This window comes from Oncorhynchus masou, chromosome 19 (genome assembly GCF_036934945.1).
Source record: "Oncorhynchus masou masou isolate Uvic2021 chromosome 19, UVic_Omas_1.1, whole genome shotgun sequence".
NCBI lineage: Eukaryota > Metazoa > Chordata > Actinopteri > Salmoniformes > Salmonidae > Oncorhynchus > Oncorhynchus masou.
In genome coordinates this window covers 12,351,106-12,373,353 of record NC_088230.1, presented here as the reverse complement: position 1 = coordinate 12,373,353, position 22,248 = coordinate 12,351,106, and the positions used below count along the sequence as shown (strand labels likewise).

General features: G+C 44.7%; 2 protein-coding genes across 3 annotated transcripts; one reads left to right on the top strand and one right to left on the bottom strand.

The window, feature by feature from the left end:
• The first annotated feature begins 203 nt into the window (after positions 1-203).
• On the top strand, positions 204-14,342 carry LOC135505815 (RNA-binding protein 25-like). 2 transcript variants are annotated; one of them, XM_064924975.1, is made up of 17 exons: positions 204-341; positions 957-1,053; positions 3,892-4,097; positions 4,408-4,465; positions 4,801-4,970; positions 5,426-5,614; positions 6,629-6,715; positions 9,810-10,099; positions 10,179-10,296; positions 10,376-10,465; positions 10,748-10,821; positions 11,075-11,225; positions 11,438-12,047; positions 12,395-12,705; positions 13,011-13,109; positions 13,200-13,247; positions 13,436-14,342. In XM_064924975.1, exons 2-17 carry the CDS (start codon positions 975-977, stop codon positions 13,526-13,528), a joined length of 2,673 nt encoding a protein of 890 aa, XP_064781047.1. In that variant the 5' UTR covers positions 204-341; positions 957-974; the 3' UTR covers positions 13,529-14,342. The 2 variants fall into 2 exon arrangements, with proteins under 2 accessions (XP_064781047.1, XP_064781046.1); XM_064924974.1 differs by having other exon boundaries at positions 4,408-4,480.
• Positions 14,343-14,580: 238 nt separating this feature from the next.
• LOC135505817 (eukaryotic translation initiation factor 2 subunit 1) lies at positions 14,581-22,234 on the bottom strand. Its single transcript, XM_064924980.1, has 8 exons — positions 22,065-22,234; positions 21,102-21,344; positions 20,911-20,990; positions 20,314-20,465; positions 18,569-18,675; positions 17,853-17,950; positions 17,566-17,709; positions 14,581-15,216 (listed from the first exon to the last, which is right to left on the bottom strand). The coding sequence occupies exons 2-8, from the start codon at positions 21,340-21,342 to the stop codon at positions 15,091-15,093; spliced, it is 948 nt and encodes a 315-aa protein (XP_064781052.1). The 5' UTR covers positions 21,343-21,344; positions 22,065-22,234; the 3' UTR covers positions 14,581-15,090.
• Between the last annotated feature and the right edge of the window lie 14 nt (positions 22,235-22,248).

Here is a 22,248-nt window from a genome sequence, read left to right as displayed (position 1 = left end):
GAACTTGGACACGCGGACATTTCGGACTTGCTGATTCGTTGAACGCGGCACGTGTGTAACTACAACCAGTTTCCTCGTTCGACTAGCACATGAACGCTTGGCGATTTGCTTAGCAGTTGCGTGACGTATAATTACAGCTTTAATACGATTGGTCGACAGTTTGCTGGGTGGGGCGTTATACGGATTCGTTGCACAATGTGATTCCCATCTCTTCCTTTCTGTAATATCTCTGGTGCGCCGACTTTTTGCGGGGTTGATGTACAGTAGCTAGCTATCACATTTAGCCACCTAAACGGAGGGAGACAGAAGCGAAGTAGCCCATCTTAACCGACTGGTTGTGGGTAAGTAAAATCTGATTCGGTAGTTTGTTTTTCATTTCATTGTCTGAGTATTATCGACAATATTTAGCTGGCTACGTGTAACTAACAAACTGTGAGAATGGTTTCCCGGTACGGTAGTTAGCTGCTAGTTAGCGTAGTTACAACACACAAGCTAGCCTTGCCAGGCTTGTTGTGGAGGACAAAACCTAAAACCTCTGTTACTTAGCGAGTATAGCTAACGTTAACTAATTGGAATACGTTGTAGCTGCCCTTAACGACAAATATGACAAACAAGGTGAAGTTAATGTCTTTCATAAGTAACTTAGCCTGCTAACGTTACCCAGAGTCATGGATATGACCTGACGACGTTACTGTTATCCAGTTAGCTAGCCATCTAACTAACGTTTAAGTTGGCTAACGTTAGTACCAGGCCTTCATTCGACCACACAGATCTAACTTACGACCTGTGGGCGGGTATTTTACAGGTGGATATCTGTCAGCTGACATATGGAGCCACAAGTACAGAAAAGCCAACTGAACACGTGCTGTTATCTTGTGTTGAGAGATGGTCAGGGTCTAATTCATACTACTATCTTATTTGCAGTTCTGACTGGTTTTCTTCGGTCCCATGTTTAGGTGGGTGATTTCCACAAGATGTCGTTCCCTCCTCATCTCAACCGAACTCTTCTGCCACCGGGCATCCCCCCTCCACAGTTTGCTCGTTTTTCTTCAGGTGAGTCATCAGAGACAGATATCCCATCCTATGGGCCTGTCTGTATGTAAATTAAACAGCAACTAGATTGTTAACATGACTGATTTGTAAGGATATCTAATACTCAGCGAACTTTGTATTGAGAGAGACATTAATTTAAAATGCATTTTGTATACATTAGAGGTCGACTGATTATGATTTTTCAACGCTGAGACCGATTATTGGCGGACCAAAAAAAAAGCCGATATCGATTAATCAGCCTGTTTTTACATACATACGTGTGTGTGTGTGTGTGTGTGTGTGTGTAATAACGGCAATTACAACAATACTGAATGCACAATGAACACTTATTTTAACTTAATATTATACATAAATCAATTTAGTCTCAAATAAATAATGAAACGTATTCAATTCGGTTTAAATAATGCAAAAACAGTGTTGGAGAAGAAACTAAAGTGCAATTATGTGCCATGTAAGAAAGCTGAAGTTTACTTTCCTTGCTCAGAACATCTTCGAAAGCCAAGTTAACAAACAGATCACCGACTATTTCGTATCCCACCGTACCTTCTATGCAATCTGGTTTCCGAGCTGGTCATGGGTGCACCTCAGCCACGCTCAAGGTCCTAAACAATATCATGACTGCCACTGAAAGACAATACTGTGCTGCCATATTCATCGACCTGGCCAAGGCTTTCGACTCTGTCAGTCATCGGAGGGCCTGTTGTCCAGACCTCTGGCAGTCTCTATGGGGGTCCCACAGGGTTCAATTCTCAGGACGACTCTTTTCTCTGTATATATCAATGATGTCGCTCTTGCTGCTGGTGAGTCTCTGATCCACCTCTACGCAGACGACACCATTCTGTATACTTCTGGCCCTTTGGACACTTTGTTAACTAACCTCCAGACGAGCTTAAATGCCACCCAACTCTCCTTCCATACAACTCTCCTAAATGCATGCTCTTCAACTGATCGCTGCCCGCCTGTCTAGCATCACTACTCTGGACGGTTCTGACTTAGAATATGTGGACAACTACAAACACCTAGGTGTCTGGTTAGACTGTAAACTCTCCATCCAGATTCACATCAAGCATATCCAATCCAAAATTAAATCTAGAATTGGCTTCCTATTTCGCAACAAAGTATCTTTCACTCATGCTGCCAAACATACCCTTATAAAACTGACTATCCCACCAATCCTTGACTTCGGAGATGTCATTTACAATATAGCCTCCAACACTCAGACTGCACCCAATTTGCTGTCACAGTGCCATCTGTTTTGTCACCAAAGCCCCATATACTACCCACCACTGCGACCTGTATGCTCTCGTTGGCTGGCCCTCGCCTCATACTCGTCGCCAAACCAACTGGCTTCCGTTCATCTATAAGATGGTGCTTTATCTAGCAGTCTTCTCAGCTCCCTGGTCACCATAGCAGCACGATCTCCAGCAGGTATATTTCACTGGTCACCCCCAAAGCCAACTCCTCCTTTGGCCACCTTTCCTTCCAGTTCTCTGCTGCCAATGACTGGATTGAATTGCAAAATCACTGAAGCTGGAGACTCATATCTCCCCCACCAGTCTTCAAGCAGAGTCTCTGCAATTTTACCAGTCTTCAATTTTACCAGTTAAGAAGTTTTAGGTTGTAGTTATTATTGGAATTTTGACGCGTCAACTATTTCTCTACCATTTGTATTTCATATACCTTTGCCTATTAGATGTTCTTATAGGCACTTTAGTATTGCCAGCTGGTCCTGTGTGGCTCAGTCGGTAGAGCATGGCGCTTGCAACGCCAAGCGTCGTGGGTTCGATTCCCGCTGGGGCCACCCATATGTAAAAGTAGTGGCCCCAGCCGACTTGTAAGTCGCTTTGGACAAAAGCGTCTGCTAAATGGGATATATATATTATATTATTAATCTCAGGAGTTGATAGGCATGAAGTCAAACAGCGCTGTGCTTCAAGCATTGCTAAGAGCTGCTGGCAAACACAGTAAAGTGTTGTTTGAATGAATTCATCCAAGCCTCCTACTGCCTACTCAGTAAGACTGCTCTATCTTTTATTCTTTCAGTGAAATACGGAACCGTTCCGTATTTTATCGAATGAACGGGGGTCAACCCTAAGTCTAAATATTGCTGTTACATTGCACAACCTTCAATGTTATGTCATAATTATTTAAAATTCTGGTGAAGTAATTACGGTCTTTGTTAAGACGAGATGGTCTTCACACATTTCGCAACGAGCCAGGCGACCCAAACTGCTGCATAGACTCTGCTTGCACTGAACGCAAGATAAGTGACACAATTGCCTGCTAACATGTATTTCTTTTAACTAAATATGCAGGTTTAATAAAATGTATACTTCTGTTTATTGATTTTAAGAAAGGCATTGATGTTTATGGTTAGGTACATTTGTGCAACGATTGTGCTTTTTTTTCACGAATGGGCTTCTGTTAAATCATCATCCGTTTGGCGAAATTGAAGTAGGCTGTGATTCAATGATAAATTAACAGGCACCGCATTTATTATATACAACGCAGGACAAGCTAGTTAACCTCGTCATATCATCAACCATGTGTAGTTAACTAGTGATTATGTGAAGATAGTTTTTTTTAATAAGATAAGTTTAATGCTAGCTAGCAACTTACCTCGGCTCCTTGCAGCCACAAGGTCCTTTTGATGCTGTCCTCCTGTAACAGGTGGTCAGCATGCTATGCAGTCTCCTTGTGGATTGCAATGTAATCGGTGTCCAAATTGGCAGATTGCCGATTTTAGTTAAGAGAACTTGAAATCAGCCCCAATTAATTTGGCCATGCCAATTAATCGGTCGACCTCTAGTATACATTATCGCATTGACTCTATTCCAGGTACCCCAATGATACCAGTCCACATGGGTATTATGACCCAAACCCCCGCGGTCTTGTTGCCCAACTCCATGCCTGCGGCACCCAGGAAGGAGACCGCCCTGGTGAAGGCCAAGGAGACGGATGAGAACAGTGGCCCCACCACCACTGTATTTGTAGGGAACATCTCAGAGAAAGCCTCGGACATGCTGATTCGACAGCTGCTGGCGGTGAGGAAGGGGAACTTGAATGCAGATGCTTTGGGAAGAGACATTAAGCTTTATTTAGGCTATAGACCGTGTCTTTAGTCACAAGTCGTGCTAGTGGAATAGACAATTGAAACCACCTTTCCGAGCCAGGATAGTTGTTAATTTTGCTTCTGTTTTTTTTTTGCATGTGCCGGTGCAGTTGGCCTTTTTTAGGTTTGATTTATAAAAGCTGTTTCCCTTTTGGCCAACAATGTTTCCCCTGATACTCTGATGAAAAGCAATGTCCTTTAGTAGGTCCCTGTAGTAAAGCAAGCAATTATTCACTCTTCAGAAATGTGGCCTGGTCCTAAGCTGGAAGAGAGTCCAAGGAGCCTCTGGAAAACTTCAAGGTAAAAACAGAACAGGTACAACACTTCTAAAGTACTCCACCACCATGTAAGTCCAATGTCACCCTCACCAAGGCATGCTTTGCCAATGTGAAGCGCAACTACTATTTAGTGGGAAAAAAACATGAGCAGGCTCCTGTTCAGTAGGCATTAATCAGAAGAAAGCAGACTAAAAAATGTTTAACGGCATGTACTTGTCTGATAAGAAACCCCTGTTAAAAATGTCCATTCCATGCCCTAATGAACACCACCCCGTTCCTCATTCCTGGTTGCTACTCCGATGGCTGTGTATTGATATAAACCCCCGGTGCCCATCCTTCCTTCTCTATTCTCTCCAGCTTTTGGGTTCTGTGAGTACAAAGAGCCCGAGTCAACGCTGCGGGCCCTGCGGCTGCTCCACGAGCTGCAGATCGGGGTGAAAAAGCTGCTGGTAAAGGTGGATGCCAAGACCAAGGCCCAGCTGGATGAGTTCAAGGCCAAAAAGAAGAGCAGCACCAACGGCAATGGGGTGGGTAATGTAGTGGGGAAGGGGAAAACTGAGCTGGAGGGATGGGAGAGGGGAATGTGACATTACCATGTAGGTTATGGGCTAGTTTCTAGGACACCGATTAGTCAAGGACTAGGCTTAATCAATTTCATTGGAATCTCTATTGAATTTGTTTTTTAGTTCTGGACTAGGCTTAATCTGTGTTTAGGAAACTGGTCCTAAATGTTGAATGGAATTAAAACCTTCAGCCTCCTGCCATTATGCAGGTCTGAGCGACTTCCAGTGAAGACTGATGGACCCAGCTCTCGGGGGCAGGGTTGGCTTAACGAATGGGAAACTCTGGCGAAAGGCCTGAAACAAAATAGCTCCTTTTACTTCTAATATTTTTTTTAAACAAGTGAGGCTGAAGATGAGTTGACTTGGATGTAATACTAACCCGCCTGTCTCTCGCGCTCTGTTTTTCTTTCTGCTTGAAGGCAAAGGCAGAGGGTGTAAAAGAGGAGGAGGAGGAGGAAGAGGAGGTGATTGACGAGGACACCAAAAGGCGGGATCAGGTCGTCAAGGGTGCCATCGACGGTCTGATCCGCGAGTATGCCAGCGAGCTCAATGCTGCCTCGAATGATGAGTCCCCCCACCGCAGGAAGAGGAAAGAGAAGAAAGAAGAGGTACTTAGGGCTACTTTCTCTTATCTCACTTTAGATTTACCTGGTACACTGGTTGGTTGGGGGTTGTGATATTGTATTTGGGCACATTATATACAGTCATGACCGACATTATTGGCACCCTTGATAAAGATGAGCAAAAGAAAAGGCAGGATAACGCCTTCCGTGTGGCGCGGTGGTCGAAGGCACTGTACTGTAGCGCCAGCTGTGCCACTAGAGATCCTGGTTTGAGTCCATGCTCTGTCGCTGCCGGGTCGCGACCTGGGAGACCCATGGGGCGGCGCACAATTGTCAGGGGAGGGTTTGGCCGGCAGGGGATGTTCTGTCCCTTTGCACTCGACAGACTTGTGTGTCGGGTCGGGCACAATGCACGCTGACACGATCGCCAGGTGTATGCTTCTGGGTTAAGCGGGCATTGTGTCAAGAAGCAGTGCGGCTTGGCTGGGTCGTGTTTCGGAGGACGCACGGCTCTCGACCTTCGCCTCTCCCGAGTCCATATGGGAGTTGCAGCGACGGGACAAGACTGTAACTACCAATTGGATATCCTGAGAAAGAGAAAATAAACTAGACTGAACAAAATGGTATGTTCAAAAAAATGGTGAAATTATTTTATGTTAATCCAATTGCCTACATTGTATTTGTTGGTATATGAAAGTCTGGATAGGGATTAAGTCTAGTCCTGAGGAGTATCCTACGTACCTGGTGTGAGGAGTTGGTGAGATAACGTTGGTCAACTCTGAGTTCAACTCGGGATTACCGGTCATTCGAAAGTGTCTCACCTTTTAGCCAGGTCCATTTCTATGGCAACGAATCCTTCAGCACTACACCAGGTCTGGCGCAGGCTAACCCTATTTAACCTAAATAAAATGACTGTGCCATGACTTGAGGACCAATCCCCTTAATTTGAGGAAGTCTACAGATTCAGCATTTTATATTAAATCATTTTTTTTTTGTCAGTCTTGTTGTCAGCATGACCCTGAACACTATCCCTTCTTCCTTCCTCCCATCGTCCCTTAGGAGGATATCAACGCAATTGACGGATTGGAGGATGACAAGAGAGACCTGATTTCAAGAGAGATCAGTAAATTCCGCGACACCCACAAGGTATATGACTACTCATCTCTCTCACTCACATTGCAGGTTTTGGGAAAAGAAGCTACACACGCTAGTAGTACAGTCCTTTTGGGTTTACACTTACTGCTAGTGGACATTTTGTGCAAGGACCTGTTTTATATAGTCTAAATCAGGGATGGGCAACTTTTCTGGGGGTGGGGGCCACAATCTGAACTCATCATGAGGGGCTGCAGTTACACGCGGGTCTGCGTACCCACATCATACCCCCCACACACACACTGCGAGCAAAAAAAATTGGTGGCCCCCATTTTGACAGTGGAGTTTTATTTTTATTTTTTTGCAATTCTACTCACTTTGCCATGCGGTTGGAAAAAGGTTTGCAGTTTTTTTTAAATTTGTTTTCTGACTGAGACGGACTAACAAAATCAATGGGGGGCCCCCGGCCGGTAATTCCACCATGATAACAAGTTTAGATAGCTGGCCGCTAAACTAACTTGGCAATCTAAAACATTTTAGCTGACATGGGCAAATTGACTGACAAAACAAGAGTAAAACTGCAGATGTTTTGAAATTCAAAAGGCCCACGGGCCACCAGTTGCCCATCCCTGGTCTAAATTTAGGATGGGAGAATAGTTACATTTTTACGTCAAAATATTACATACCTTGCTCAAAAATCTCAATGTGAAATATCTGGATTTGTAGTATTGTCACCGTTTTCAAACCTAATTTGACTCGTGTCGACGGGACATTTTATTTTGTATATAATTAGGGTATTTAGGTGTGATAGTATAGCTGGCTAGATTCACAACTCATTCATCACACACAAACAAAATGCATGGCGACAATGTAAAGTTACCTTAAAGCTAATCTATTCATTAAACCCCGCCATTATGATAGAGATCATATGGTGACTAAAGCAAGATGAATCTCAGAGCTTTGGAAAAAGTTGTCGAGGATAGCATGTAAGTATGAGCTTTCCTTTATTTTGTACATATACTGGGCGCTCCCTCCTCGAGGATTCGCATAGGGGCAACTGCACAGGCACTCTGGCTTACAGTGGTGGCTGAGGTTGTGGAACTTAATGAGAACCTCTCAACACACAGCCCACCTTTTCCATTTAGATACATGTCAACAGAATGTTGGTCTTGCTTTTAGACCAGTTATTTGCCAAATGTGGAGAGAACCACGCCGATTTTTGATTTCCATCTATTTATCATGTTGTCTGCAAACCAGGGAGGCCAGTGAACCTGTGTGAGTCCTCTGTAAATAATGACCATTCTACATAATGTGTGTGTAAAAGTCAAGTCACTGAGACTCAGGTCAATAACCACTGCAGTGATTTGGGCTGTAGATTGTACTGTTATAGCAGTGGGGGGGGGCGCCCCTCCACAGCACTCTGCGTTCTGAAGACTAGCCAGGTGAGTTCCAACCCACCCTGTGGATAAGTGTGTGTGTGTGTGTGTGTGTTAGAGAAAAGCCCCATCTCTCCTAGTCCTGTGTCCAATTGTCAGTCCCTCTATTTCTGTCTTCTTTGATTCTCTCTTTCCCTCGTCACTTTAGCTCTTTCTCCCTTTATTCTCTGAACTTGTCTGTCCCCTTTTCTTCCTGGTTTCTAATTGCCGTTCACCCCCTTCATCTCCATTTTCACGCGACCATTAGTTGGTGTTCATAATCTACGGCAGTAGACTTGTGGTAAAGGAGGTACGAGTAATGAGATCCTTTCTCAAGCACAAATGTTCCCCTTCTATATCAAGCATAGGCCTTAACGTCATGTACCTATGGCCTACCTGCAGTTACTCTATGCCAAAGTTGTCACCAATGGAGCGCAGAGCAAGGTAAGTTTTAAGTAGGAAGACTTAACCAATTAGACCCCTTCCACCCATGTCCATAGTACTTGTGCTCTCTTCTCTATTTCCCCCATCTCTCCTTCTCTGCCTGTTTTCCTTGCTCTTCGTCTTTAGCTGCACTAAACCCGTGGCTCTGTAGTCTGGGTCAGACCAGGAGGACAACCATCTGTTGTTCGTTATGGACTGCTTTTAGCGGTCTGACCTTATGGGAAAGGCCCATAGGTAACCTGTGGTCTCACTGTGTATTTCACAAAAATACCCAACACAAACTTGAGCCTCAGTGTATTTAGAATGCATGGTTTGTAATTGTCTGCTAATCAGTTGAGTACATGGGGAGCCATGGGCATAGTGCTAGGAGGGAGTTGTCTCTTAGTGTGTGTCTGGGAAATTGAGTCACGGGAGAACTACAGAAGACCGAAGCAGGGGTAAGAGCCTCTACGATTTAATTTACCTGTCCAGAAAATGTTTTTTTTTATATAAATATATATATGTACCAGGATGTTTCACGGCTTTCTGTTTTTACCAATGTACCCCATAGAAGTTAACGGTTGTTTTTGATGATTTGCTTGAGGGAAAGTGAATCTCCCCCCTGTGTATTGTTTGACCTGCTTTTCCTTCCAGGCCTAACTTTTATAGTCTTGTAGGGGCAGCGACGGGCTGAAATCCGTAGCTCAACACCTGTAAGTCACCAACTAGTTTCACAAAAGGATTGACGCCTTTTTTTTGGTTTTGTTTCTCTTGTAATGAGGACACTGACTTGGGGGAGAGAGATCGTTATCTATCAAGCAGCTCCTTTTTCTCGTTTTGAATGTCTGTGACCTTTGACATGGCCAACAAGATGTCGTCTTTGACCTCAAAGTGGTTTCCAGTGTCTTTTTTTTTAGGTAACTTGTAAGTCGCCCAGCTTGTGCTAAACAATCATTGTACTATATTGATACTGTGGTCTGCAACTGGTGGCCCGCAGGCCAAATCCGTCCCGCAAGCCGATTTCTATTGACATCTTGTTGTTATTTTCCCATAGAAACTCTCAGCCCAGCCAAGGAGCGGCTGTTGTGTCAAAACGTCAGCCTCTAACTCAACTACTTCATCCTTAGATAACAGGAATCCACATTGTTACAGTAGTCCCCTCCGCCCCCAGAGCCTGGAAGCCACTTCTAGATCCACTTCTGTGCACTTATAGAGAAACGTGTGACCCAGCCTCACTGTGCTCCTGTTCTGTTGCATGGCTGTCCTCCCCGGAGCCTCCAACTTATCAACCTTCTCTGTTCTCTTTGCAGAAACTGGAGGAGGAGAAGGACAAGAAAGACAAGGAGCGTGCAGAGTTTGATGGCGAGCGACGGGAGAGGGACAAGGAGAGGGAACGTGAGAGGGAGCGCCGGGACCGCGAGCGGGAGAAAGAGCGCGAGAAGGAGAGGGAGCGTGAGAAGGAAAGGGAGCGCGAGCGTGAGAGAGACCGCGAACGCGAGCGGGACAGAAGTGACCGAGACCGTGATCGCAACCGGACGAAAGAGAGAGAGTGGGAAAGGGAGAGGAGCCGTGACAGGAGCAAGGACCGCAGCCACTCCAGGTGTGTGTTATTAAATAAAGCAATGGATTGTGAAGGAAGGAATGATTGGGAGGTAACTAGATTGATGTTATGTTGGTAGAGAGGTGAGTCGCGACCGAGACAAGGACAAGAAGCGTGACCAGGAGGATGAGGAGGAGGTCTACGAGCGGAGAAGGCTGGAGAGGAGACTCCGAGACAAGGAGGCAGCCTATCAAGAGGTAGCTTACAGTGGTGTGAGAATCATGTGTGTGTTGGCTGTGAAATGTTGCTTAATATCTGTCTGGTGTCTGTCTGAAGCGTCTGAAAAACTGGGAGATCCGCGAGAGGAAGAAGGCTCGAGACTACTCCAAGGAGTCTGAGCGGGAGGAAGAGCGCAGGAGAGAAATGGTAGGAAGAAATACAAACCCCGTTCTCACCCTCACATGGCATTCCTGGGTCGTGTTGAGCAGGGAGAAAACCTTTTGAAACCAGGGGCAGGACTACCTGAACTTGTCCAATGGGAATGCTGATTTTTAATTGTCCGTTGTGAAACGTTTTGCCACGCTGTGTCCCACTACTGAACAGGACTCAGGTTTACCACTGATCTGGGCGTGAAATGTTCTTTTGGCTTGAAGGGTCCTACCGTAGACATAATTGGTATGTGTTTCCATTCATCATTGTGTCCTACAGACTAAAGAAAGCAAACGGCTGAAGGAGTTCCTGGAGGACTACGATGACGACAGAGATGACCCTAAGTACTACAGGTGACCACCAGCATATTTAATTCATTTATGATGCTGATCCGCTAGGATTACATACTACAGAAGATATAATTGAGACCATTTGAATGTCGATAATGTAAACTGTCAAGATGATGGCGGTCTGAAACGACAACATGTTTTTGGCTTCGACATTTGGGAAGAGAAACCTCACTACTTAAAATAAAACTTGAAGACATTTGTTGATGAGTGTCAGGGCCATTGTTATAAAAGGTGTTGTTCCGTGTGCGACCCCTAGGGGCAGCGCACTGCAGAAGCGTCTGAGAGACCGGGAGAAGGAGACTGAGGTGGATGAGCGCGACAGGAAGAGAGAGAAGGAAGAGCTGGAGGAGATCAGACAAAGGCTGCTGGCCGAGGGACACCCAGACCCCGAAGCTGAGATACGCAGGGTGAGAGAGGGAGTGTGTGTGACTATCTGCTTGACTGTTTATTCCTGAAGGTCATTTTGTCCTCGGATCCCTTTGTCTGTATGTCTGCATTGTAAGTGCGTCTCTATCCATCTGGCTATCTTGGCTACACAATAACGTTAGGCGAGTGTATCCACTTTCCTGAGTGTGTAAGCCCCTTGTCTCACACTGCTTCTCTTTACCGATTGGTCCAGATGGAAGAGGAGGCGGAGCGTCTGCGCCAGCCTCCAGTGAAGCCAGAGCCCGACCCCGAGGAGGAGCGGGTACACAAGGCCCCACGGGTAGACCGGGATCGCCGAGGAGGCAGAGATCGAGACCGAGGTGATCGGGAGAGAGGTGATCGAGACCGAAGTGACCGGGAGAGAGAGAGAGGGAGAGAGAGAGGGGAAAGAGATCGAGGTGATCGGGAGAGAGAGAGGGGGGAAAGAGACCGGGAGCGAGGGGATGGAGACCGGGAGAGAGGGGATGGAGACCGGGAGAGAGGGGATGGAGACCGGGAGAGGGACAGAGGGGACCACCATGTATTCCACCATCACCACCCCCACTCTGATGATGATGTGGAAGAGGGGGAGGAGTTTGATGACGACAACCAATCGGGGTCCAAGCCCTGCCTGAAGCCCACGTTGCGGCCAATCACTGCGGCCCCCTCTGTTTCGTCGGCCAGCGGGGGCGCCACCCCCAACACGCCTTGTGGCGGGGATGAGTCACCCTGCGGCATCATCATCCCCCACGAGAACTCGCCCCCTCACGGGACCCCACCCCAGGAGGAGTTCCGCCCCAAGATCGGCCTCAGTCTCAAACTGGGTGAGTTCGGTTGGTGGGACAAGCTAGGTCTAGAATCATATGGACATAATGACAACTATGCTAACTACCTAATGATCTGTTGTGTAGATCCAATTAAGTGCCTCAATCACTAATGAAGGGGAAAGATCAGGATAATTAAAATAATGAAGCAAGACTGCCTATCTTTACCATTCATTTATAGATTGAGGCATATAGCTGTATCTGCACAGATGTCTTGAGCCTGACAAACTGTTTAATTTGAGAGGGATGTCACTCAAACTGCTTTAAGATATCAATTAAATGGAACTGTCCTGTTTCAGGCATACTCCATGACGAAAGGTTTAAAGTATGTCTAAATATCTCTCTAGGAGCCACGAGCAGCCCCAGCCAGCCCAACGTGGCCATCAAACGCAAGAAGCTCACTGTGGACAGCGTCTTTAACAAATTCGACGACGAGGAGGCAGACGAGGCTCCCCGCAAGCGCAAGCTGGTACCACTGGACTACGGCGACGGCGACAAGAACCTCCAGAGTGTGGTAGACGGCGCCTCGGGCCTGGCGGCCATCAAGGGCGCCAACACAGAGGAGAAGCGCAAGCACATCAAGAGCCTGATCGAGAAGATCCCCACGGGCAAGACGGAGCTGTTCTCCTACCCGCTGGACTGGTCTGCAGTGGACTCGGTGAGGATAGGATGTAGCAGTACCCTGCTTTCCAGTCTTTCTGCTCTCTTGCCAACTAATTCTGTGTTAGCAAGAGTGCAGAAACCGAATGGAAACCAGACTAGTGGTGGGCAGACCAGAGGAAATATGACATAACGCTGGTTGGTTTTGATAATTCAACGACTAGAGGCTGTCGTCCAAGGGAATTGCTAATGTAGCCCTTCTTTGTCAAAGTAGAAAATGTGTTTCCCTACAAAACTGGTACAGACCTAATATGAATAATACCTGGTGCAGTGACCTAAATGATTTCTGACTGTCCTCCCCAGACTCTGATGGATCGACGCATACGCCCCTGGATCAACAAAAAGATAATTGAGTACATTGGAGAAGAGGAGGCTACGCTAGTCGATTTTGTCTGCTCCAAGGTGTGTAAGCGTGATTGATGCAATATACTGGGGAGCTGGATGTTTGCAATATGAGTTTCATTCTGATTCCTTAATTTTGACCTCCCCCAGGTGATGGCTCATGGTACACCACAGGGTATCTTGGATGATGTTGCCATGGTGAGTATCCCAATAAATATACTGGGAACATTCTCAGTTATCTGTCCAGCTAAAACTGATTTAACTGTATTTTGATCCAAGTATTAAACAGGCCTTAAAAGAGCCTTGGTGAACTGCTTTTGGTCTCCTGATTTAAAGTTAAGTACTATGTCATTAATCTAACTGCAATGCGGTTCCTCTATACCAAGGTTCTGGATGAAGAAGCAGAGGTCTTCATCGTCAAGATGTGGCGGTTGCTGATCTACGAAACTGAAGCCAAGAAGATTGGGCTGGTGAAATAAGAAACCCAGGAAAGCACTGAACGAATCCAACTTTTTCTAATAGAGTAATCTGACTTTAGCGTTGTCAGTCACCAAAAAGACTTCTCAATTTGAGTGGCCTAAAATCAAAGAATGTGCTCAACCTAATAATACCCCAACAGCATTCACACGTTGAGCTCCTGTTTTCTCATTCTTCCAACAGACTCTGGTACATGTCATGTTACTCCACTGCAGCTGCTGACTTTGTATTGGTGTATAGCCTACGTGTGTGTATGTGCTTGAATGACTGACTAAGTGCTAATTGAAGATGCATGAAAGCAACCACTTGGACATTGGCCCTACTACAGTCTCTTGGCTCGTGTTGGATGTTCTGAGGGTGACAGTGGAGGTAGCGGATTAGGGGTTAACGGTTGATGAAGAGAACATAGCTACTAAGCTGTGGAAAAAAAGTTCACTGAAAAGCATCTCACCGTTTTGTTTCTCTCGAGTTTTGTGACGTTAGTACTCAGAACCATTCACAACTTCTATATCTAAGGTTATTGGACTGCTGTTTCTACGTGGCATCTGCTGAGTGAAACTTCTGTTTATGCGAAGGGTAGACCTTAAAAGTTAAGATTTTTTTTTTGTATTACAAACAATGCTTTCTATAAATTCTGCTATTTAAGGATAGGCCAGCTATTGAACATTTGACTTGTGGTTGGTTGGTCTCGTAACACAGGCAACAGCACCACCTGGAAAGGATACTGATTTGTGTAAACATTGTTTCCATTTTTTTCTTTTTGTACCAGTGGAAATTGTTGTTTTGAATAAAGACTTCTTTTTTTAAAGAATTGTATATTTGGGTTTTGTCAAGACTCACTGGGCCACATCACATTTCTATCATACACCAATAGTTTAAATAATTGGTATTTACTAGATGTCTGGTGGTATGAAGAACCACTGTGCCATGGTACAAGTGCTTTAAGTTAGCTGTTCATTGTGCTATTAAAGTTTGAATACTTGTTTATATGGGCATGTTGCAGATGAAAAATCAATCGGAGCACAGCTGCAATTCATACCCAAAACCACTGAGATCAAACGTGCAGAACTTTATTGATGTCATGAGCTACACACAAGCAAGATCCTGCCAGTAAAAATCCATACTACTGGAAGAGGAACAGCACATAAGTAACCCAAGCCAGTATCACACAACTAGAGCCTATACCTCTTTACACGCATCACTTCCTGTGACCAGCGAGAGGTGAATTTGCGATGGCCACTGCTTGTAAACAGTTTTCTGCATATATATATATATGGGTAAAATTTATCCAAATTGGTGTTTGTACTGTAAATGGTTACTGGTATAGTTTGTCTTATTTGCTTTAAAACATTTCCGTCTATCCACCTCTAGACTTAAGAGAATAGCAATGTATGTTTCTCTCCATCTTCTGAGAAGTCCCTAATTATCAATTTAGAGGGTTATTAGCCAGTGAATACCTCTATGTAATATGAGAGTTACACATCTGTGGGACAGTGCGACTATGGCGAAGTCTGTCCATCCTTTTGTTTTCTTCCAAACGACCCTTCTTTCAGGGCTAACTGGACTAGTCCTCTGCTTTAGCCTCCATCTCTCCGTCCTCGTCGTCTCCGTCCACCTCTGCATTCTCCCGCTCTAGCCTCTCAAGCTGACGGGCCAGTTCGGTCTCGTCCGTGTCCGTCACCACCTTCGCCTGAAGGGGGGGGGGATAACAAGAACATTACACCTCATTTACTTATTTAGCAGATGCTCTTATAAAGACCGACTTACAATCAATCAATTCACTCAAGGAGAGTAAGATATGCAACAACAAAAATGTGTGAAATAGGACAAATATAAGCACCCACCTAAATATTATAGTAAACGGTAAGTAAAACTGGTGCTGTTTTATATATCCTCAGAGATTGAAAGTAGTGTTAGGTTCAAGCTCTGTGTATGAGAAGTGTAATTATTTAGTGGACTGCAGGGAACTGAAGGAATGTGCACTCCAAATAAATAAAGGCCTCTCCTGGCTGATAAGATACGCATGGAGAAATCGAAAAGTACATCTTTGTGGATGAGAGCTACGGGTGGAAATGAACACTACACTGTATTGAATGGACGTATTCAGGTGGTACATCTACGCCGAGTCAACATTTGAAACAGAGTTTGGGCTCTTCTGTATGTTGGACATGACACATGCACTTCATGGGAAGTAGCGTCAAAGGCCACGACGAGAGAAACCACCTTTCGCATAAGTACTTTGGTATTCCCTCATACTACTGGCAAACTGACCACCCATCTCTCCATTTTCTCACCCAACCATCTACTGTATCTACAGTGCCTTCAGAAAGTGTTAACACCCCTAGACTTTTTTCACATTTTGCTGTGTTTACAGCCTGAATTTGAAATGGATTAAATTGAGACTGTGTCACTGGCCTATAACAAAACACCCCATAATGTCAAAGTAAAATTATGTTCTTGGACATGTTTACAAAACGGGCCTCCCGAATGGCGCAGCGGCCTAAGGCACTGCATTACAGTGCTAAAGACGTCACGGTAGACCCGGGTTCGATCCCAGGATGCTGCAGCCGGCCGAGACCGGGAGACCCATGAGGCAACGCACAATTGGTCCAGCATCGTCCGGGTTAGGGGAGGGTTTGGCCGGCCGGGATGTCCTTGTCCCATCGCGCTCTAGCGACTTCTTGTGGCGGGCCGGGCGCATGCACGCTCACCAGCTGTAAGGCGTTTCCTCCAACACATTGGTGCGACTGGCTTCCGGGTTAAGCAAGTAGTGTGTCAAGAAGCAGTGCGGCTTGGCAGGGTCTCTCGACCTTCACCTCTCCTGAGTTTGTACGGGAGTTGCAGCGATGGGACAATTTTATATCACGAGAAAAAGGTCAAAAGTATTATTATTTAAAAGTGAAAAGCTGAAATGTATCGAGTCAATAAGTACTCATCCCCTTTGTTCTGGAAAAGCCTCAATAAGTTAAGGAGTAAAAACCTGCTTAACAAGTCACATAATAAGTTGCATGGACTCACTCTGTGTGCAATAAGTGTTTAACATTATTTTTTAATGTGTACCCCACACAAACAATTATCTGTAAGGTTCCTCAGTCGAGCAGTGAATTTCAAACACAGATTCAACCATAAAGATCAGGAAAGTTTTCAAATGCCACCTACTGGTAGATGGGTAAACATAAAAAGCAGACATTGAATTTCCCTTTGAGCGTGGTGAAGTTATTAATTACACTTTTTCATTATAAAAGATACAGGCGTCCTTCCTCAGTTGCTGGAGAGGAAGGAAACCACTAAGGGATTTCTCCATGAGGCCAATGTTGACTTTAAAACAGTTACAGAGTTTAATGGCTGTGATAGGCGAAAACTGAGGTTGGATCAATAACAGTGTAGTTACTCCACAATACTAACCTAAATGCCAGAGTGAAAACAAGGAAGCCTGTACAGAACACAAATTATTCCAATACACGCATCCTGTTTGCAATAAGGCACTAAAGCAAAATGGCTTAAAATGTGGCAAGGAAATAAACTTTTATGTCTTTAATACAAAGCGTTTTGTCTGGGGAAAATCCAACAAAACACCACTGAGTACCACTCTGCATATTTTCAAGCATGGTGGTGGCTGCATCATGTTATGGGTATGCTTGTCATCAGCAAGGACTAGGGAGTTTTTTGTTGTTGATAAAAATAAATGGAATATAGCTAATTACAGGAGATATCCTAGAGGAAAACCTGGTTCAGTCTGCTTTCCAACAGGGTCCGGGAGACAAATTAACCTTTCAGCAGGACAATAACATGCCAAAAGTGATTCTAACATGTATTGACTCAGGGGTGTTAATATATATGTAAATGAGATATTTCTGTATTTTATTTTCAATGAAATGTGCCAACATTTCTAAAAACATTTTCACTTCATCATTATGGGGTACTGTGTATAGATGGGCCTGTTTAAATCATTTTGAATTCAGGCTCTAACACAACAAAATGTGGAATAAGTCAAGGGTTGTGAATACTTTCTGAAGTCACTGCATATCCTCAGTCTCACCTCCATCTGGATGTTGAAGACGCCCCTCTTCTCCTCGATCCTCTCCTTGATGGCTGCCATGGCCTGGTTGAGAACCGAAAGGCCCTCGGTGCGCTCCAGAGTGGTTGTGGTCATGACGTAGCGTGGCGGTGCTATCAGATTAATCTAGGGAGAGTGGTCATACAACGCGTGGTCATACAACGCCTTCGAGAAAGTTGAGGTCAACCACAGGACGACGAGATGAAATCTATAGAGAAATATAATTAAATAGATTAGAAGTATGATGAGAGTTCCTTGATACAACCTACCTTGATGGGCATGGCCTCTGTCGAGCAGCTAAGCCCCGCCCTCAGTGCGTCTTTCACAGCGTCAATGCCCTCATACCCGTAGCATGCCACCTCGATGTCTGCAAGGATGATAGTCAAAATGTATTGTTTAAAGAAAATAAAGTGTCAAGTCGCCATGTTTCTAATTTGAAAACTTCAGAGGAGTTCAATAGTGTCATCAACATGCCACTCTGGCAAACAAATCAATGATCATTATGTAGCATTTGTTGCTAATTTCCATAATTGTGTAGGCACTACACACATCAAATATGGAAATACGGACCCAACAAGACTTCATCGGTTAGCCAATAACTTTCCTGCAATTGAAATCCTTGGATGGGCCGCCTAATCTTTTTTTTTTCAGCTCTCCTAAGTCCAAACAGTGGGAAAAATATTTCTAAATAAATCATCCTAAAATAATGAATTTAGCAGTATAGATTTTCTTATTATGTTCGAGCAAAACAACACAGCATTAGCCATGGCAAAATACATAGAATTGCAGTAAATCTGCAACCTCTTCTCTCAGCCGCACAACAAAATGTCTAGAAATGCAGGGAAGTAGCATCACAACTACCCCCCCCTCCATATCTTTACAATGTAATCTCCCTGCCATTTATGGATACCCCCCCCCCCCCCCCCATTGATCTTCTCTAACATGTCTAGTACATATTTATTGCACTGTTAATGTTGAGTGTGACCTGCTCTGATTTTGACAGCCTGTGGAGTGAGACGCCTGTTGATGTTGTCGATGAGCACGGCCCTCTCCTCCTCGGTCAGGTCTAGCCCATCCAGCATGGCAGGGTCACTGGGAAAAATAAAACATTTTTGGAGCATGGATATCTGACTAAATGATTTGAGGAGATCGGGAGCAAACACTACACGACAACCCATTTCACACCCGCCTACAATATCTGCGTCCATCTCTTACTAAGAATGACAGAAGCAGCAGCGACCCTTCCTGGGATCCACACAAAACATGACATAGTACAGACCATCATTAATAGACAAGGACAGACCTACACAAAAGGTCTTAGTCTCATTGTAAACCTTATTCACACTACAGGGTAGTTCAGCCACACCGTGCTGGCTCGGATATATTATTTTCACATTGTCCTTTCCAGCATGGTTCCAGCAACTATGGAGAATACGTAACCAAGCCAGCCTAACACAGCTTGGCTGAGCCTGGATTTGCTCAGTCATGTGTACAGTACCAGTCCAAAGTTTGAACACACCTACTCATTCCAGGGTTTTTCTGTTTTTTGAACTATTTTCTCAATTGTACAATATTAGTGAAGACATTAAAACTATGAAGTAACACATATGGAATCATGTGGTAACCAAAAAAAGTGTTAAATCAAAATATATCTTATATTCCCCAAAGTAGCAACCCTTTGCAAAAACCATAAAGTGCAATGATGAAACTGGCTCTCATGAGGATCACCACAGGAAAGGAAGAACCAGTTACCTCTGCTGCAGACGATAAGTTCACTAGAGTTACCAGCCTCAGAAATTAGCAATTAACTGCACCTCAGATTGCAGCCCAAATAAATGCTTCACAGAGTTCAAGTAACAGACATCTCAACATCAACTGTTCAGAGAAGACTGCATGAATCAGGCCTTTGTGGTTTTGTTGCAACAAAACCACTACTAAAAGGACACCAATAAGAAGAGACTTGTTTGCGCAAATAAACACAAGCAATGGACATTAGACTGGTAGAAATCTGATGAGTCCAAATTTGCAATTTTTGGTTCCAACCGCCATGTCTTTGTGAGACGCAGAGTAGGTGAACGGATCATCTCTGCATGTGTGATTCGCACTGTGAAGCATGGAGGTGGTGGTGTGATGGTGCTTTGCTGTTGACACTGTGAGTTATTTAGAATTCAAGGCACTTAACCAGCATGGCTACCACAGCATTCTGCAGCAAAACACCATCCCATCTGGTTTGCCCTTAGTGAGAATATGGAAGGGCTATTTGACCAAGAAGGAGAGTGATGGAGAGCTGCATCAGATGACCTGGACTCCACAATCACCCAAACTCAACCCAATTGAGATGGTTTGGGATGAGTTGGACCGCAGAGTGAAGGAAAAGCAGCCAACAAGTGCTCAGCATATGTGGGAACTCCTTCAAGACTGTTGGAAAAGCATTCCGCCTCATGAAGCTGGTAGAGAATGCCAAAAGTATGCAAAGCTGTCATCAAGGAAAAGAGCGGCTACTTTGAAGGAACCTGAAATATAAAGTATATTTTGATTTGTTTAACACTTGTTTGGTTACTTCATGATTCCATGTGTTATTCCATAGTTGATGTCTTCACTATTATTCTACAATGTAGAATAATCTACAATGTACAAATAGCAAATAATAAAGAAAAACCCTTGAATGAGTAGGCGTGTCCAAACCTTTTGACTGGTAATGTATATAGGAAGAAGAGTCACGATACTCACGATACAGCCTGTTTGAAGACGTCGTAGGCGCCGTATCCCGGACGCTTGTACTTCTCATCAAACACCCAGGCGGTGCGCGTGAACAGGCTCTCCAGCTGCTCGTCCTTAGTGTACTCCAGCACCTCAGCCACGTGTCGAAGGATACTGTACACCTGCCACGGACGCCACACCATAAAAACATTTACACCTCGATATCACCTCTGGTCAAGAGGGAAGACTCACAAATGTCAGCCTGGTCCAAGATCTGAGCCCGTATTCATAAAGTGTCTCAGAGTATGAGTGCTGATCTAGGATCAGGTGCCCCCTGTTTGTGTAATCATATTCATTATGATTTAAAAGGATACACTGATCCAAGATCAGCACTCATACTCAGATGCTCTATGAATACGGCCCTGTTTGTGCTTTCTTACGGACTCCTATGGTCATTGTCATCCCAACGACGACAGTAGTAGGCTGTACAGCACAAACAGATCTGGGACCAGGCTGCGCAAACGTCTGAGAGTTTATGACATCGGTGGAACGGAATGATAAATAGAATTTTGTATATTACAGCATCCTCCGGCACGTGGCTGAGTGTTGACGGTGAACCTAACTTACGGTTTTAGATTTGGTGAATTTGTCTTCACATTTGATAGCATCCTCTGGCGAAACTCTTCTCTTTGATAAATCAATGTACCCTGCAAAAAGTTGACAATGTTTTTGTTTTGTTGTTTTACCTATAACACAATGTGTACACACACACACACAGTCTACATTTCTTGACCGCACACACTCAAACCCCGCCTCACCCTTCTCTTTGTCCACTCGGATGACCACCACGCACTCATTGCGTCCGATCCTAATGAGCTTGTTGATGGAGCGGATACGTCGGCGCGACAACTCGCTCAGCAGGATCATGCCCTCAATGTTGTTGTACTCCAGCAGGCTGACATAGGCTCCCATCTCGGCGATGGAGCGCACGTTCACCATCACCACATCCTCCACCTCAGGGAACCGGTGCTGGTAGAACCTACAGCTAAGGTTCGGCATCACTGGGGGGGGGGGGGGGGTTAGGAAGACAATAGGACAGAGACCAATATAATGAAAACGAAGAGATGTGCTAATTCCATATACTTACAAAGGGCTTTAAACAGGCTTTGATTAAACTCTAGAGAGCAACTGAATGAGAGGTCATTAGGTTGAAAAGAGGGAAATGGGGTGTAGGTTTGGTTGGACAGTCACATCAGGAAAAGATGGAATACATTCTCATGATATACAGTGGCAGTTCTCTTTTGTCAACCATTCTTGGTAACAGTACTGGAACAATTTTTTTGGGGGGGGGCGACAAGGAGGAGTGATCTGGTGCCGCTAGATTGCAATATCAGAACAAAATGCCAGTCATCTCTCATAGTCATGTAGCTATCCTTATACACTCACTCAACGTCTTACTTACCGTTAACTAACTTAGCTACTGTAACGTGTGCTGGCTAGAGCTGAAGATGTTACTAACACAGTGTCATATACACTTGCAAGACTAAATAACTGTCATCATGAATCTATGTCTTCAGTCTGATGTATGGACGTCAACGCATCCACATTTAATCACACGCAAAACTGATCATTTAGCTAGCTAGCTACCCAGCTAACCCATTAGCTCATACATGCGGCACATGCACCTATAGCGCTAGCTACATAGCTACGTTACTTAGCCAGTCATTCACAACTCCGGCAAACAGCTGTTGTGTTCGCAGTGATTCGAGTAAATGCCTTACCTGTATCGTATGGTTACAGAACAACACCGTTGAATGTCCTGTATTAGATTTGTTTGTTAAACGTTATAATTTGTATTCAAATACGTAGCTAGCGAATTAGGCCCGATTGCTACAACTTCAAATTCATCCGTGGTGTGCAAATTTTTCGACCCGGAAGAGAAAGCGCCCGGGTTGACACGCGCAA

Bases quoted from the DNA above. Each gene is read 5' to 3' on its own strand.
- LOC135505817 (XM_064924980.1), bottom strand. From the start codon at position 21,342: ATGCCGAACCTTAGCTGTAGGTTCTACCAGCACCGGTTCCCTGAGGTG. The intron at 17,951-18,568 runs GTCACACTCAAC...TCATCCTTGCAG, and splicing joins GGCTGTCAAAATCAGAGCAG to ACATCGAGGTGGCATGCTAC. The intron at 17,710-17,852 runs GTAGGTTGTATC...CACTCTCCCTAG, and splicing joins CAGAGGCCATGCCCATCAAG to ATTAATCTGATAGCACCGCC.
- LOC135505815 (XM_064924974.1), top strand. From the start codon at position 975: ATGTCGTTCCCTCCTCATCTCAACCGAACTCTTCTGCCACCGGGCATC. The intron at 10,297-10,375 runs GTAGCTTACAGT...GTCTGTCTGAAG, and splicing joins AGGAGGCAGCCTATCAAGAG to CGTCTGAAAAACTGGGAGAT. The intron at 12,706-13,010 runs GTGAGGATAGGA...TGTCCTCCCCAG, and splicing joins ACTGGTCTGCAGTGGACTCG to ACTCTGATGGATCGACGCAT.